This window comes from Porites lutea, chromosome 10 (genome assembly GCF_958299795.1).
Source record: "Porites lutea chromosome 10, jaPorLute2.1, whole genome shotgun sequence".
In the NCBI taxonomy this organism is placed as follows: Eukaryota; Metazoa; Cnidaria; class Anthozoa; order Scleractinia; family Poritidae; genus Porites; species Porites lutea.
Window position 1 is genome coordinate 17,020,505 of NC_133210.1, and position 13,375 is coordinate 17,033,879.

Genomic DNA, 13,375 nt, shown 5'->3' on the forward strand with positions numbered 1-13,375 from the left:
TACTTAACAAATTTTTATACGGGAAGGTTCCGCCCCGAGATCCGACCCCTTACCCTTTTATATACAATTTTTCACGAAAAAGGTTTCCCCTTCGTATACCTTTTATTGACGAATGGTACCCCTTTCACTTACCATGTTTAAAAATTTGCATCAGTCCCTTTTAACTGCTGTAAATGCATCGTCTTTCAAATAGCAATCAATCACAAAAACAGAACGTTTTCTCGTCTTTATAAAGTCATAAAATTCATCTGTTAGCCCTTTTGGGCACTTTCACAGACCCAAATGACAGATTTCCCTACCCTTTTATATACTTTAACTAGTCAAATACCAACCTTTATTATATGCCTGAAGCCTGGAAAAGGTACCCCTTTCGGGCGGAGCCTTCCCGTATAGGCCATCATAGGGAGTACCCCCCGGGAGTGAAAATCCCATAGGTGAGCCCCTGCCTTTGAGGAAGTCTGTATTTAACTTCCGTCTATGGTAAAAAAGCTGAGCATTCCATCTTTATTTTGCATTTCAGTCACCCCTGAAAGTGGATGTTTGTTGCCAGACAATCAAAGAGTTCCTTCTAATTACTCTTACCATCCAAACGTTGTCCCTTTTGGTATTACCTATTGCATCCTATGCGTCTGCATTGTAAGTTCATTCTAGATAAGAGTATGTATTTAAAATTGTTTGTATTGCAGTTCTAATAGAAATCTGACGTTGAATTCTCTTGGCGTTAAAAGGTCAATATCTCTTATTTAGGAAGGCACTCTTTCTTAGATGATAACCAGATATTTCAAAGATTTCCTACACTTGGGTTTTAACCACGCAGATGGGGACAGAGTGATCTCGTACTCAGATCTCGAAGGTCACGTAGCAAAGAAAGATCTCACATTTCCACTGACAAACAAACGCCGGTGAGATCTGGGTACAAGACTGCTTAGTGACAGAAGTAATTTAAATAAGTGCTCCGTGTGGAGTCGTGCATGGAGAACACAAGCTTGTTGACCTTTTCTAGATATTTAACAAGGGTAGTACAGTCAATTTGCCCTTATTTGCAAACAGATGGGCAAACTACTCAGCTATTAGAAAGTTTTGACCAAGTTACCATGTCGTGTAAACTCGGAACACAACAGACCTGTGCAGTCTTCGCATAGGATTCTTGTGCTAATGATTGATACGGACTGTTGATAGATTGACTGTTTGATTGACTCTGTTTCTTCATACATCGAGCATTGCACTAATCAAACTTTGTAGCCTGCGAGCAAGCTCTCCAGTAAAGGCTAGCGAAGCGAGCCTCAAGAGAACATGCCCCTCGCACTCGCGTGTCCTTTCGCTTGAGGCTCTCGCGTGAATTCTCTCACGACTCCCAAAATCGCAGGGTACGAACTTTGTTGACGTGACACTGTCTTATATTTTAGCCACCCAATATAGATTGCAGTCCTGTGCATTGTCCGTCCAATTACTCTTGCGCACAGCCGGTAACCGTTCCCGGGAAATGTTGTAAGGAATGTAAAGGTAAGATGCTGTTCTGATGTTCATAGTGTTCTATAGAAATTTAAAAATTTCGAAAAAATAAAGGTGTTGAGCCAGTCATCCCAAATAATATTGAGCTTGAGTGAATGGCACGCATGTATTCAAGAAAACAAATCAAGAGCAAGACAGTTGCTGGCTGCATGGCTTCACACTTGTTGGCAAAGTATATTACTTGAAATAAAAGCTGTCAATCTCTCCGTTCGTGGCAATTTGGAACCGCCTCATGTGCATATCTTGCACATGGCTTCCATTACTTATTGGTCAAGTGTGATGTAGCCTATATTTGGCGACGAACTTCGGCTTCTTTGAAATACGAACGTTTCCATGGTCACCAAGTAAAGCTGAAGTACCAAAATTTTACTCCTTCACACTCAAAGTAGGTTCCACACTTACATTTCATTATACTTGAAGCTCTAGTGTGAAGCCAACAAGTAATTTCTTTTACATTACTATTAAAGTTGTTTTCGGTACTTAAAACCAGTCTAAAGTTAAAACTTTATAGATACGGTTCTGGGAATATTTGTTGGCTTCACACTAGAGCTTCAAGTACATGTATAAGGTAAGTGTACTTAGAACTTATTTTGAGTGTGAAGGGGTAAAAAAAATGTGCCTACTTCAACTTTACTTGGTGACCGTGGAAATGTTCGTATTTCAAAGAAACCGAAGTTTGCCGCCAAGTATGGGCTATACACACTTGACCAATAAGAAATGGAGGTCACGTGCACGATGTTCACTACCCAAATTTGGGTAGTTCTTCTGATTGATCGTACCGCGTGGGAAATGTGACTCAGCCAATCAGAAGTGCTACCCAGATCTGGGTAGTGACGCGTCATCAGTATGGAATCTCTGCGCTCGTTTCTCAGACGTCATTTCGTGGGGAAACCAGTGGTGACGTCGCGACATGTCGGCTGTTTTCTCAGGCTAATGTCTGCTCAAACAGTTCTAAACATTTAGAAACTGAAACTGGTTATATGTTTTCGGCGCCATTTGTCAACTTAAATTTACGCGAGCGTGAAGCGCTTTCAACGAAAAAAAGCTAATTATCTTGAGAAACAGGCTAGAAGATCAGAGCTTGTGATTAAAGAGGTAACTGACCATTTCCAACAACAGGTACCAACACCACCATGAAACCAGCTGTTAGGAGATACTGCCAAGGAAAGCACTGGAGGGTCTATGAATATAAGATGATCCAACGCAGAAATCAAAACTTAAGGACCGAAATCCGAGTACACTTTGCATTTGTGGACGGAGAGCGAAACTTTGTGGAAATACACAGCCTTGTTGCTAATACAACAAACAAAACAGTTACCGTAACGAACACTACCAAGAGGAATTTCGATCAAATTAACCAGAACAGTAATTATATTCACCTTGGAAAGATTCGTGAAGGTAGGTGTAAAATTTCCGTTCAAAGAAAATAATAAATGAGCAACAAAAATAAGTTACACTCTAATGTTACACCAAGAGTTTTAAGTGTATCGGTAGTGTCCACTGCAGTACACTGAAGTTATAGCGATAGGGTACTGGACCTACGGCCATTGCCTGCGTCTTGGATGCATTGATCTCTACATAGTTTTGCCGAAGCCATGTTGTTAATATTTGAAGATCAGAATTAATAGCATATTCTAAAACTGGAGGGCAAACGTCCGATGAATATTTAGTAGTGTCATCTGCATACAACCATAGAGAGATGTTTGTAACTTGAAGGTTCAAATCATTAATATAAATATTAAAAAGCAAAGTGCCCAACAGGGTTCCCTGAGGAGCCCCAACTTTAGGTTTCCAGTCAGAGTAAACGCCGTCCATTTTGACCCTCTGCCGCCTATCTTGTAATTAATTCCTCTTCAACTCCAATGCTTGATCTGTGAAGCCATAAGCTCTGAGTTTTGCAAGCAGTAGGCCGTGACATACGGAGTCAAACGCCCTACCCAGATAAATTGAAAGCGTAGCAACAGCCTCTCTGTTGTCAAGGCTCAACCTTGACAACAGAGAGACTTATTAGTCTCAGAAGCTTTTTTTAAATACTGAAGTGATGTTGCTACTCTTCCATACCCTTGGCCATAACCTATTAGTGATAAAATGATTGATCAGTTTGGTCGGTGGTTGCGTTATGACAGGTGCCCATCCCCCCCCCCCCCCCCTCCCTCATCTGATATAAGCCTTCCTCTAGCTTGCATTGAAATGAATTCGATTTATAATGGGGTTTTGAAGCCTATAATAGCAAGTAAATGCAAAGCGTATTTTGATCGGCATTGCCATAGCTTGTTTCGAAGCGCTTTTTCAGGTCCGATTATAAGCCCTCTCGGATAAGCTCCTCCATTAATAATCCCTCCTAAAACCCCTAATTACGAAGATGTATAAGCCCAGGGCTTATAAGCGGTAGTTTAATCACTTGTAGATTTTCCCTGATCCCTCTCTGGAATTTTAGAGGCTTGATATAGTGTTTAGGCAAGGTTGCTATCAATCTCAAGAATGTTTCTGTCAAGAAGAAACGCCATCAATCATTAATTAACTTTTTATACTTTGTTTTCTAGTGCAGATAGTTAAACTGAGGGACAACGAGAAACGCCCATGTCACCATAGCCACGGATGTGTTCACACTGTACGTAAAATAGTGGAGAGGCTTAGAGGCCGTGTCAGCAACTGTGTCAGTCGGGGCCCACCTGATATACTTAAGATGCTAGAAAGCACGCCGACCGAGCCTGGAACTTAAGAATCTAATCAACGTTATTTTGAAAACGTTGAGTTCTTTTTACCGGGCTAGCCTGCGAACGGCAGACGTTTCTCCTTGCTCATCGCCGCTGAGTGACGTTTCGCGAGGAGGAACGTCGATTACTGAGCGACAGAAATTCCATACTGATGACTCAAAATCTGTCCGGAATCCGGTCAGGAGCGTTGATTGGTCGACGGAGTCGTTTCATTGTTCTAGCTATTGTTTACGAATGACAGACAAAAGACAAAAGGAGGCAAAGGTCAAATGTAAACGCGCTGAATCTCCAACAAAACAGTCAATATTTGTGGAGCATAGTCTTCTCTAGAAGAAGCATTTGAGTTTTGCTGGAGCTCATTCGCAGATGAACACAACACTTTTCCAAAATCGACCAGGAGAAACGTAAAATTGAGCAAATTTGCATTTGGAACCCCATGAATACCTGATTTATTAAGTGAACATTGATTTACGTCATCAGTATGGAATTTCTGTCGCTGAGTCGCAAACGTTCCTCCTCGCGAAACGTCCCTCAGCGGAGATGAGCGAGGAGAAACGTCTGCCGTTCGCAGGCTATTACTGGGCAAGATGCGGGTGACTAGGACTAAAGTTATAAAACATTTGTTGTTAGAGGTATCAATTTTTAAAACAAACCTTCATGAAAGCATTTGATAACGACTAGAGATTTAGTTTACAATTGTGTCATATTGCTTTATACAGACAAAACTCGCATAATTTGCTTTTTCTACATGTCTTCAAATATAAGTGGGAACGTTTCAGAGGCTACAAATGCCATAGATTGTTCATATAAGACGACTATCCCGATGACCACCTTCGCATTAACACTTTCAACTGATATCAGGAGGCCCATCTTTTTACTCCCTTTGGAGGACTCAGTATTGTTTAACAATGGCTGTCTGGATTCTTCTGCGAGTTTTAACTTCTAGAATATTGACCAACACCGTTCTTCCATTATGACTCTCCAAAATTTTCGATTCTAAGAAGTTTCAGCATGTTATAGGAACATCACCGTTGACCTTTCTGAATCTTCTTTTGCCGAGGTCATCCTCAAACTTAAGCTTGGAAACACTTGCCAGAATCAGAGAAAACAGTGACTTTTAAGTGGTGTAAACTGAGAAACTGCGGGAAAAACGTCATGCTTAATAGCTTTCTTTGATCTTAAATAGTGCTTTTCTAATTCTCTTTCTGTTCACACTTAGATTGCGGGCAAGCTCTCCGCGACGCTCTGGCGGCGGGGCGAAAAGAGCGCCCCGGAGAGCTTGCTCACATGCTAGTTCACAGTATATAATCCAGCTAAAATATTTAGAGGATAAGTTTAAGTTCTATTTTAGATAAATAGGGGAATCGAACTCCTGGTGTTTTCTAGCTGCAAAAACGGAAGAAACTGTATAACGCTAACGAAGTCTCCTTCATTTCGCTCATTAAGAAGCACCTTCAATAAAGTCCTTTTTAGTTGTGAATGTGCGTTCCTTTGGAATGATCCGGATGGCGATACTTCAAATAAACCGATGGATTATTCATCGGTTCCTTCGCTGTGGTATGATCCGTGTGATCTCGGATCCGGGTCATCCCAAAAGAACGGACTCTTTCGATATTAGGTATTGCGGGACACTGAATAGACCGCTGCTTTTTAATAGACAAGCAGTGCCTTGTAGGAGCTGTGAGATTAATTTAAAAATAAATTGAAACATTAGTTTATTATTCATATGTCCAGATACCATTATTTTATCTTAAGACATGTACAGCTCACACGTGTTGACTTCGTAGATGAGGAAAAGGCCGCTGAGCGAGATTGTAATTTCTCCTTACAGTTCTAAGAATATATAATGAAGTATGACACCAAGATTACTTTTTCGTAGGATTCAGGAGACATATAAGTAGAAAATAAATAGATAGAAATTTTAATCAAATTCATAATTTGTTCAGAAATGCTTTCCAAGCTACAGCCCGCACCTCTAAAACCTTTTCTGGAACCGGACGTGCCCCAGTTGTTTAAAGTGTGGATAATGCTTTTCGCTGGATAAATTTCTGTTCTGTGGATAACGCAATTTGTTTCCCTTTTATCTATCCAGTGGATAGTGATTTATCCGCTGGATAGCACAATCTAACGTATGAGCAACCCAGGGCCAGGTTGAACCCTATAAATTGGGTCCTAAATAGCTTTTGGTTCATTTAAGATTTTTGCTTTTCCGTGAGTGTAGTATTTTAGCAGTTTTCTTCGCACTGGTCACTTTCAAAGGTGAAGTCACAAAGATAGATCAAACTTAAGGTAATTCCCTTGTTTTGCAATGCGTATCACCTACTGCGCATAAATTAAAGGTGGCCGTGATATTCATCGGTTGCCTTAAGAGAGGATACCAAGGCCCCCTCTTTGTTGTACAAATGGTTTCAAAGGCGACTAGGTAATTCCCCCGATTGAAAAAGTGTTGGTCTTTAAACTCGCCCAAGTCCCTTTGCCTAAAGTGATCATTTGAAGCTAAAATTGTCTCTGTTGTGCAGTGAAGAGAGGACAGTGACCCTCTTTTTTATTGGTGGTTCTTTTACCCGTAGTGGGTAGACGAAAAATATATTTTAAGGGGTAAAACATCTGGACAACAGAAGTTGTATTTAGATAAGAGGGACGTGAAAGTGTGCTTTTGGAAACACAGAGGAGCATGAGATTAAAACGGTCCAACTGATTTTCAGATTTTCATATCAAGTTTTTATTACTAAAAAATTATAGCGCAGACAAACAACAGAAAACAGTCGTTGGGTGCCCCTGATGGCTGTCAATTGTCCCAAGTTTGAAAAACATCTGGACAGTATATCCTTTTCATTATTTTCTTTCTTTTTTTTTTATAAACACCTGATAAAGCTGTTCCCTTTGCGTACCATCCTTCCCAAACAAGACAAAAAGCACGACAGTCAACTCATAGAGCAGATGTGCGGTTTGAAATAATTGTATATATATAATCTGTAAAGAAAAAATAAATAAAACTCACTTGGCTGTTATTTAACTCCATGTGATTTATATTCGCTAATAATTGAAAATTACCTACTGCCTTGGTAAGCACTTGCAAGGCTAAATTTGGTACGTCAACAATGTTTTAAACTTGAGGTTAGCAAAATAAGTTTCGTATCCAGTGGGCAAAAAACATGATACTTTTTAAACAGAAAACAATGGTAGTTGAAGTGGCCTACTGTTAATTTATATACTTTTTAAAATAATTAGTACTTTTTTATCTTGTTGTGTGTAGTGCAATAATAAGAAAGTAATCTCTTAAATTTCAGATAAAGCTGATCGGCAGGTAAAGAGAGTTTTCGGTTGAGATACGAGAAATTTTACGACTGTAGCCCTTTCGGCACTCATCAGTTTTTTTTTTCTGTCTTATTTCCCACAGCGGATCCTTATCCAAGGCTACTTTGCGTGAATTGTGAATTAAAACAGGATTGTTTTTCCTGATGATTACAAATGGTACTTCTTCACTTGTTCAAACCACACGCAAAGTACGCTTATTACTTATTATGAAATGCGTGATGACTGTTATCGGACACGGTGAGTTCATGGTATGAATTCCATGCACGCTACAAACGGGCTTGACGTAGTACTCTCCGAGCAAAGCATAATACTAAAACACACACACAAAAAATCATAAATAATGAAGTCTACTTTGCAGCAATAATCTACAACTCCCTTAGATAAGCGCTCCTGAGACAAACTTGATTTGTTTAACGCCCCTTCAAGGACCACGAGGTTATTGCATATGTCTTCTTTACAGAAGCACTTGAGAGGAAGGAATCATTGTTAAAACCAACAGCTATCAGAACAAAACATCTCAAACATTCGAAAAGGCAGAGTTTAAAGCGGAAAAGGATAACTGTATTCAGTAAGCGCTTTCAAGTTGAAACAAGTTTGAGATTAATCGTTTTGGGTTAATTTAACTTAAAATCAACCACAATTCTCTTTTCGACTCTTTTTAACGTTCTTACATCTTCCTTTTTCTTCATCTTTCCTTATTTACGTATTTAATTGTGATCTTGATTGAGCTATAATTTTTTTGTGTGAAATCGTCTTTAACATTTATAGTCCATGATTTAGTTTATCAAAAATACCGAGCTTAGCAAATCACATATTAAAATCAATTGCTTTTTATCGAAACAAAACATTCATGTATCTTTATCTAGCAGCTTGATATCAACAGAATGATTATAACTACGCAAGTATTTACGTGTTGAATCGTTTAAGATAACTTTAGAAATTGTTTGCAAAATTATTGTATTGATGACGACATTTTATTATGAAATTTACAAGTAATGATTATAATTCATTTAAAGGCCTAAAGCTTGGGAGAGATCATTCCTAAATTTTGTTCGAAGTAAATGGGTCATTGAATCACATCCTTCCTGTGTTTCTATAAAGACAACAATAATATTTTGCTGAAAGTCGTCAATTATTCACAAACGGAAAACTTGTACATCTTATCAGTTAATCAACCAATAAGAGAGCTTGCTTCGGAGCGTATATACGAGATAAATACAATTTTGTATCTTACAACCGTGATTAGAGTTCCTGCTTTTACAAATGAGAGACAGTCACTATGCTAACATTCTCAAAATTACTGCTGAGGAAATGACAGCCACAAGTTCTGAGCAGTATATCATATTGTCTGGCGAGGTGCCCTCTTGTATGACATAGCAGTGTTGACGCTACTGAGAAGGGTTCCCAGTTTCCCTCTGTGAACGATCTATTGGGCTTTCTTGTTTAGCTTGCCAGGCTAAGCCTATGAAGAATTTAAGATCGAAACAAAAATTAAGGAAAGAGAAAAAAGGCTTAGCCTTATTCCTCCGTGGAATGAAGACGTCAGCAAAAAACCCTAATAGATCATCTGGCTCGGTGTCAAAAGTAAGAAAAAATTCACGGCTTTCCGTTTGCTCAGATGATCAGGGATTTGAAACAGATTTAGAGGACGATCTTGAGAAACTTCATATTGAAAAAGAAAGGAAGAAATTCATCAAGACAACAGCGGAGCGTTACTTCGAAGCTTGCGAGAGCCTCAACGCTGTTCCTGTTGCCAAATTTCTACGCCAATGTCAAACAGGTTCAGTAGATCTCAAACACTATGGCATTCAAGATATCGGAGTGCAGGCGATTGCCATGGCCCTGGAACAAGACATAACAGTTACATCGCTTTGTTTGTGTGATAATGGCATTGGAGACCTGGGTTCTATTGCCTTGTCAAGGATGCTCAAAGACAACTGCTTTGTCACACACTTGGATATCTCTGCGAATAAAATTGGGAGGAAAGGTGCCATCGCGCTTGGTTGTATGCTAATCGAGAATGCCTCCTTGCAAGAATTAAACTTGAGTGGTTGCGGGATCCAAGGGAAAGACTTCAAGCATTTCTTAAATGCCTTGTCTTCCAATCCACACTTACGAAGGCTAGACTTTGGTTACAACGACCTTGGAGAAGAAGGCGCGATTTATTTGGGTAGATCTCTGGCGAAAAACCGGAAACTGGAACTTCTTGATATAAGCTGGAATAACATTAGGGCATCCGCAATCGAAGAGATGGCAAGGGGACTTGAGACAAACGAGAAACTGAAGGAACTTAACCTTTCTTGCAATTGTTTCTCGGATGATGGAGCAAGCTATCTTGGAACAGCGCTTATCCGTAACCACTACCTTAAGGTGCTAGAAATGCAGAGTTGTGGTAAGTAAAAAATCCACCAAAAGGAAACCATTAATAAGTTGGGCGGGGAAGGGTTACAAAACTCAAGCTAAGTTTGACCATGTTTTCGCCCAGAGGGGATACTTCCATGCTTGGTTTTGGGTTTCATTCCTTCATCCCCCCACTCCCCCTTCCCCCCAGCAATGTTGTACCCAAAAGAGAAACTCATTTACCATTTCTGCATAGACCATACTGCACCTTGTTCACCCCTCAAAATTTTGCATATGCGGTTAATACATCCTCGAATTCTGTCCGTAACCATTGTCTTGGATTTCTCTTGGGAGACTGTGCATTGTGGTCAACGTAAAGGTATTGAATCTCCACTCATTGTGCTCAAAATTCAACATTGCTTGGGGTGGTAGTGAGAGGAGGAGGGGGGAGGGGGAAGGTCACCAGTTTTACTTATTCTTATCAGCGAAAAGGTCTCAACACTTTTGACCTCCATTCTGGTCTAACGCACCTCGAAATGGCATCTGTTTTTAGGAATCCATATTGATGGAGCCTTTGAAATCGCTGACGCCCTAAAGAAAAACAATACGCTAGAGGTACTCAGGATAGGAAAAAACTCTTTCCAAAGTTTTGGTGCTTGTTTGCTTCTTCGTGGGCTCAGATACAACCAGACAAGTGCCTTACGAGAACTTATTCTAGACGATGTGGCGTTTGATAGGTAAGGAAAAAAATTCCTTTAATGGCCAAACTATACTTAGGAAGTTAGGAATTAAAAGAGCAACACACAAACAGAAACACTGCCGTACAGGTTGTTGAAACGTCAGTCATCACTGTCAACAACAGTCCTATTTAGGACTACGCTCACCCGAACGCATTATGCTTCACCTACTTATGAAATGAGGGTGAACTTAAGGCCTCTTCACATGAGCCCGGTTCACCAGGCTGGCCCGGTTTCCGAGATCTCGCCTTACCTCTAAATCCTTTGTAAAAGTTTCGACGTGTTCATATGAGAGGGCGGGCTGGCTCGGTTTCCCAGATCTCGGTTTTTCTAACCCAGATCTCGGTAAGCTGGCTGGAAATGTTTCCATATGAACACTTCAGCCCAGTTACGGGCATGAAAGCAGGATGAATTCTGACGGTCTGGATGGCATCGTCTTAATTTGCATTGCCTGCTATATTTTACCGTGATAAGAATCCAATTAACTGCAGTGATACAGCTTTCAGAGTTGCCGAAGTTATGATGGGCGCGAAAGTCAAATTTTTTGTGTTTCGCCATGTTTGCTTTGTTTCTCAAATTTGGCGCAAGATTTCGTCCCCAGGATCTTTGACCTTTTCGCATCTCGGAAACCGGGCTGAAATTTCTCACATGAACCCAAAACGAAATTCAACCCGGTAACCAGACTGGGCTCATGTTAAGAGGCCTTTAATATGAGGTTTTTAATTTCTTCTTTAAAAGTAAACTGACTGTACACGTGCACCTTCAAGTTAACTGTAAATCATTCAAGAGACAGCTACTGGCATTATTTTCCTGTGGTGGTGGTGGTAAATTATGCTCGGGTTTTGATTCTTCGGATTTATGCTGTACAAAATGATTTTATGGATGAAATAAACTGTAAACATTCATAGACAATGAAAGGCGATGTGCTTACCAGTTGTTTTTTTTGTAAGTATGGAATCCTAACGGGTTATTACTATACCATAAACTGCCCCTTATAAGCACCCCACTCATACGCCCTACCAGTTATAGGCCCATCTACCTTAAAACAAAAAATGTATTCGATTATAAACCCTTTCCGATATAAGCCCCCCTCCGTGTATTGAAATGAAGTTTAGTCGATTTATTATGCCATTTGTATAGGTAATAGCATGATTTGTATTGATATTTGGCATAAATACCACGAGTGATATTTCGAAATTGTTATACGAAATTTCACGAGCCGTTAGGCTAGTGAAATTTTGACACAAGTTTGAAATATCACGAGTGGTATTTATACCAAATATTACGTACAAATCATGCTATCAATTGTTTATACTATTACCCGCAAAAGGTTTGTAATTTTCACGTGTAGGTATTTCAACTTAAACTGAAATACCACTGCTCTAAGCCAATGAAATTGCAGAAATTTCTCATGTAGTAGTATAAGAAGCTTAATTAACAGGCCAGTTAATGCGATATTTATTTTGATCAGCACTGCTATAGCTTGCTTCAGTTCAGTTCAGTTCGGTTTATGGTTTTGCCATGGTGACGAAAAAAATACAGACAAGAAAATCTAATTAAAAAGCTTATGGCGAGGAAGCCCAAGGGAAGCCAGTGGATTTAGAAGGAATGGGCTCCATCAGTTAAATTATGACAACAGAATTATACATGCAAAAACAATAGCAGAGCTGCAGTAAATCGTAAAATATATTAGAAAATCGTAATAATCATGGGGAAAAAAATAAATGAAAAGCAGAGGTCAAGGAAAAAAAAAGAACATTTATGATAAGAGGAATGCTTTCAGCTCACAGCAAAAGGAAGTAGTAAGTACTTGTTGCATTTCAAATTTCAAAACTAGGAGAGTTAAAGAATTTAGGACCTTGGAAACTTCGAGCGTCTCTTCTATTCCGGTCTTTATACCCCCTCGGATATAAAACCTTCCTTTTATAAACCCTTCTAAAACCCTTAAAAAAATGTATAAGCGGTAGTTAATGAACAAGGGCTATGGAACAGCTTGTTATCTTAGGTATGGTTTATTATCGTTTTTATATTCAGGGAATGCGAAAATGAGTTGGAGGCTCTTTTGGAGGAACGACCCAACTTCAACTGTTCCTGGGATGTGAGCATAAAAGGAGGACATGTAGGAAAGGCAGGGATCAAAACTAAGAAGCCCGACGCGGTGGAACTATTCCAAACCTTTGTACGCACCCGAGGCCTTCGCCTCATCGACTTGTTCAGATTCTTGGCAAAAGACGTTAACGCTACACACCTCACAAAAACCCAGTTTATTAATGGTCTGAAAAAACTGAATGTTCCGTTGAAGGATCACCAGCTTAGAGCACTGTTCAGTAGTCTGGATGTTAATGGCGATGATGAGGTGCAGTTTCACGAATTGCTAAGCTCCAGGAGCCATTACTTAAAAACGACGCGAAAATAATTTCTATAAAAATTGTGTTGAAATTGACAGTCTCCCATATTTCGAGATTTAGGCGGTAGAACGCCTAAATTAGTGAGATGATCTGTTTGTGTAGTTTAATTGTACCACTGTTTTAGGCAAAAGGCACTGAATACTACGTCTTCAAAGCCACCAATCATCGGGGAATGTGTCATTTTATGACGTGATACGTTACTATAACAATAGCAACAACAACAGCATATCCTCATGAATAAACTTAAGTTTATTGTTTAGTGCTTATAACTAAAAACACATTCGATAACTTTCCTTATTATCGTCAAAATGTCATCGGAATCTTGAGAGAAAACGTTTCACGA

At 39.6% G+C, this 13,375-nt stretch overlaps 2 protein-coding genes across 2 annotated transcripts in view; both read left to right on the forward strand.

Moving 5' to 3' along the window:
• LOC140950619 (chordin-like protein 1) overlaps nucleotides 1-4,333 on the forward strand; it is a 30,446-nt gene extending 26,113 nt beyond the window's left edge. The window contains exons 10-13 of the mRNA XM_073399858.1: nucleotides 521-636; nucleotides 1,407-1,503; nucleotides 2,632-2,910; nucleotides 4,056-4,333. Of these exons, the coding sequence (XP_073255959.1) occupies nucleotides 521-636; nucleotides 1,407-1,503; nucleotides 2,632-2,910; nucleotides 4,056-4,234 (671 nt within the window). The 3' untranslated portion in view covers nucleotides 4,235-4,333. The remainder of the gene's footprint in view (nucleotides 1-520; nucleotides 637-1,406; nucleotides 1,504-2,631; nucleotides 2,911-4,055) is intronic.
• A 4,747-nt stretch (nucleotides 4,334-9,080) lies between these two features.
• Nucleotides 9,081-13,040, forward strand: LOC140949600 (uncharacterized). The gene is made up of 3 exons (XM_073398758.1): nucleotides 9,081-9,939; nucleotides 10,441-10,624; nucleotides 12,659-13,040. Exons 1-3 carry the CDS (start codon nucleotides 9,081-9,083, stop codon nucleotides 13,038-13,040), a joined length of 1,425 nt encoding a protein of 474 aa, XP_073254859.1.
• Nucleotides 13,041-13,375: the final 335 nt, after the last annotated feature.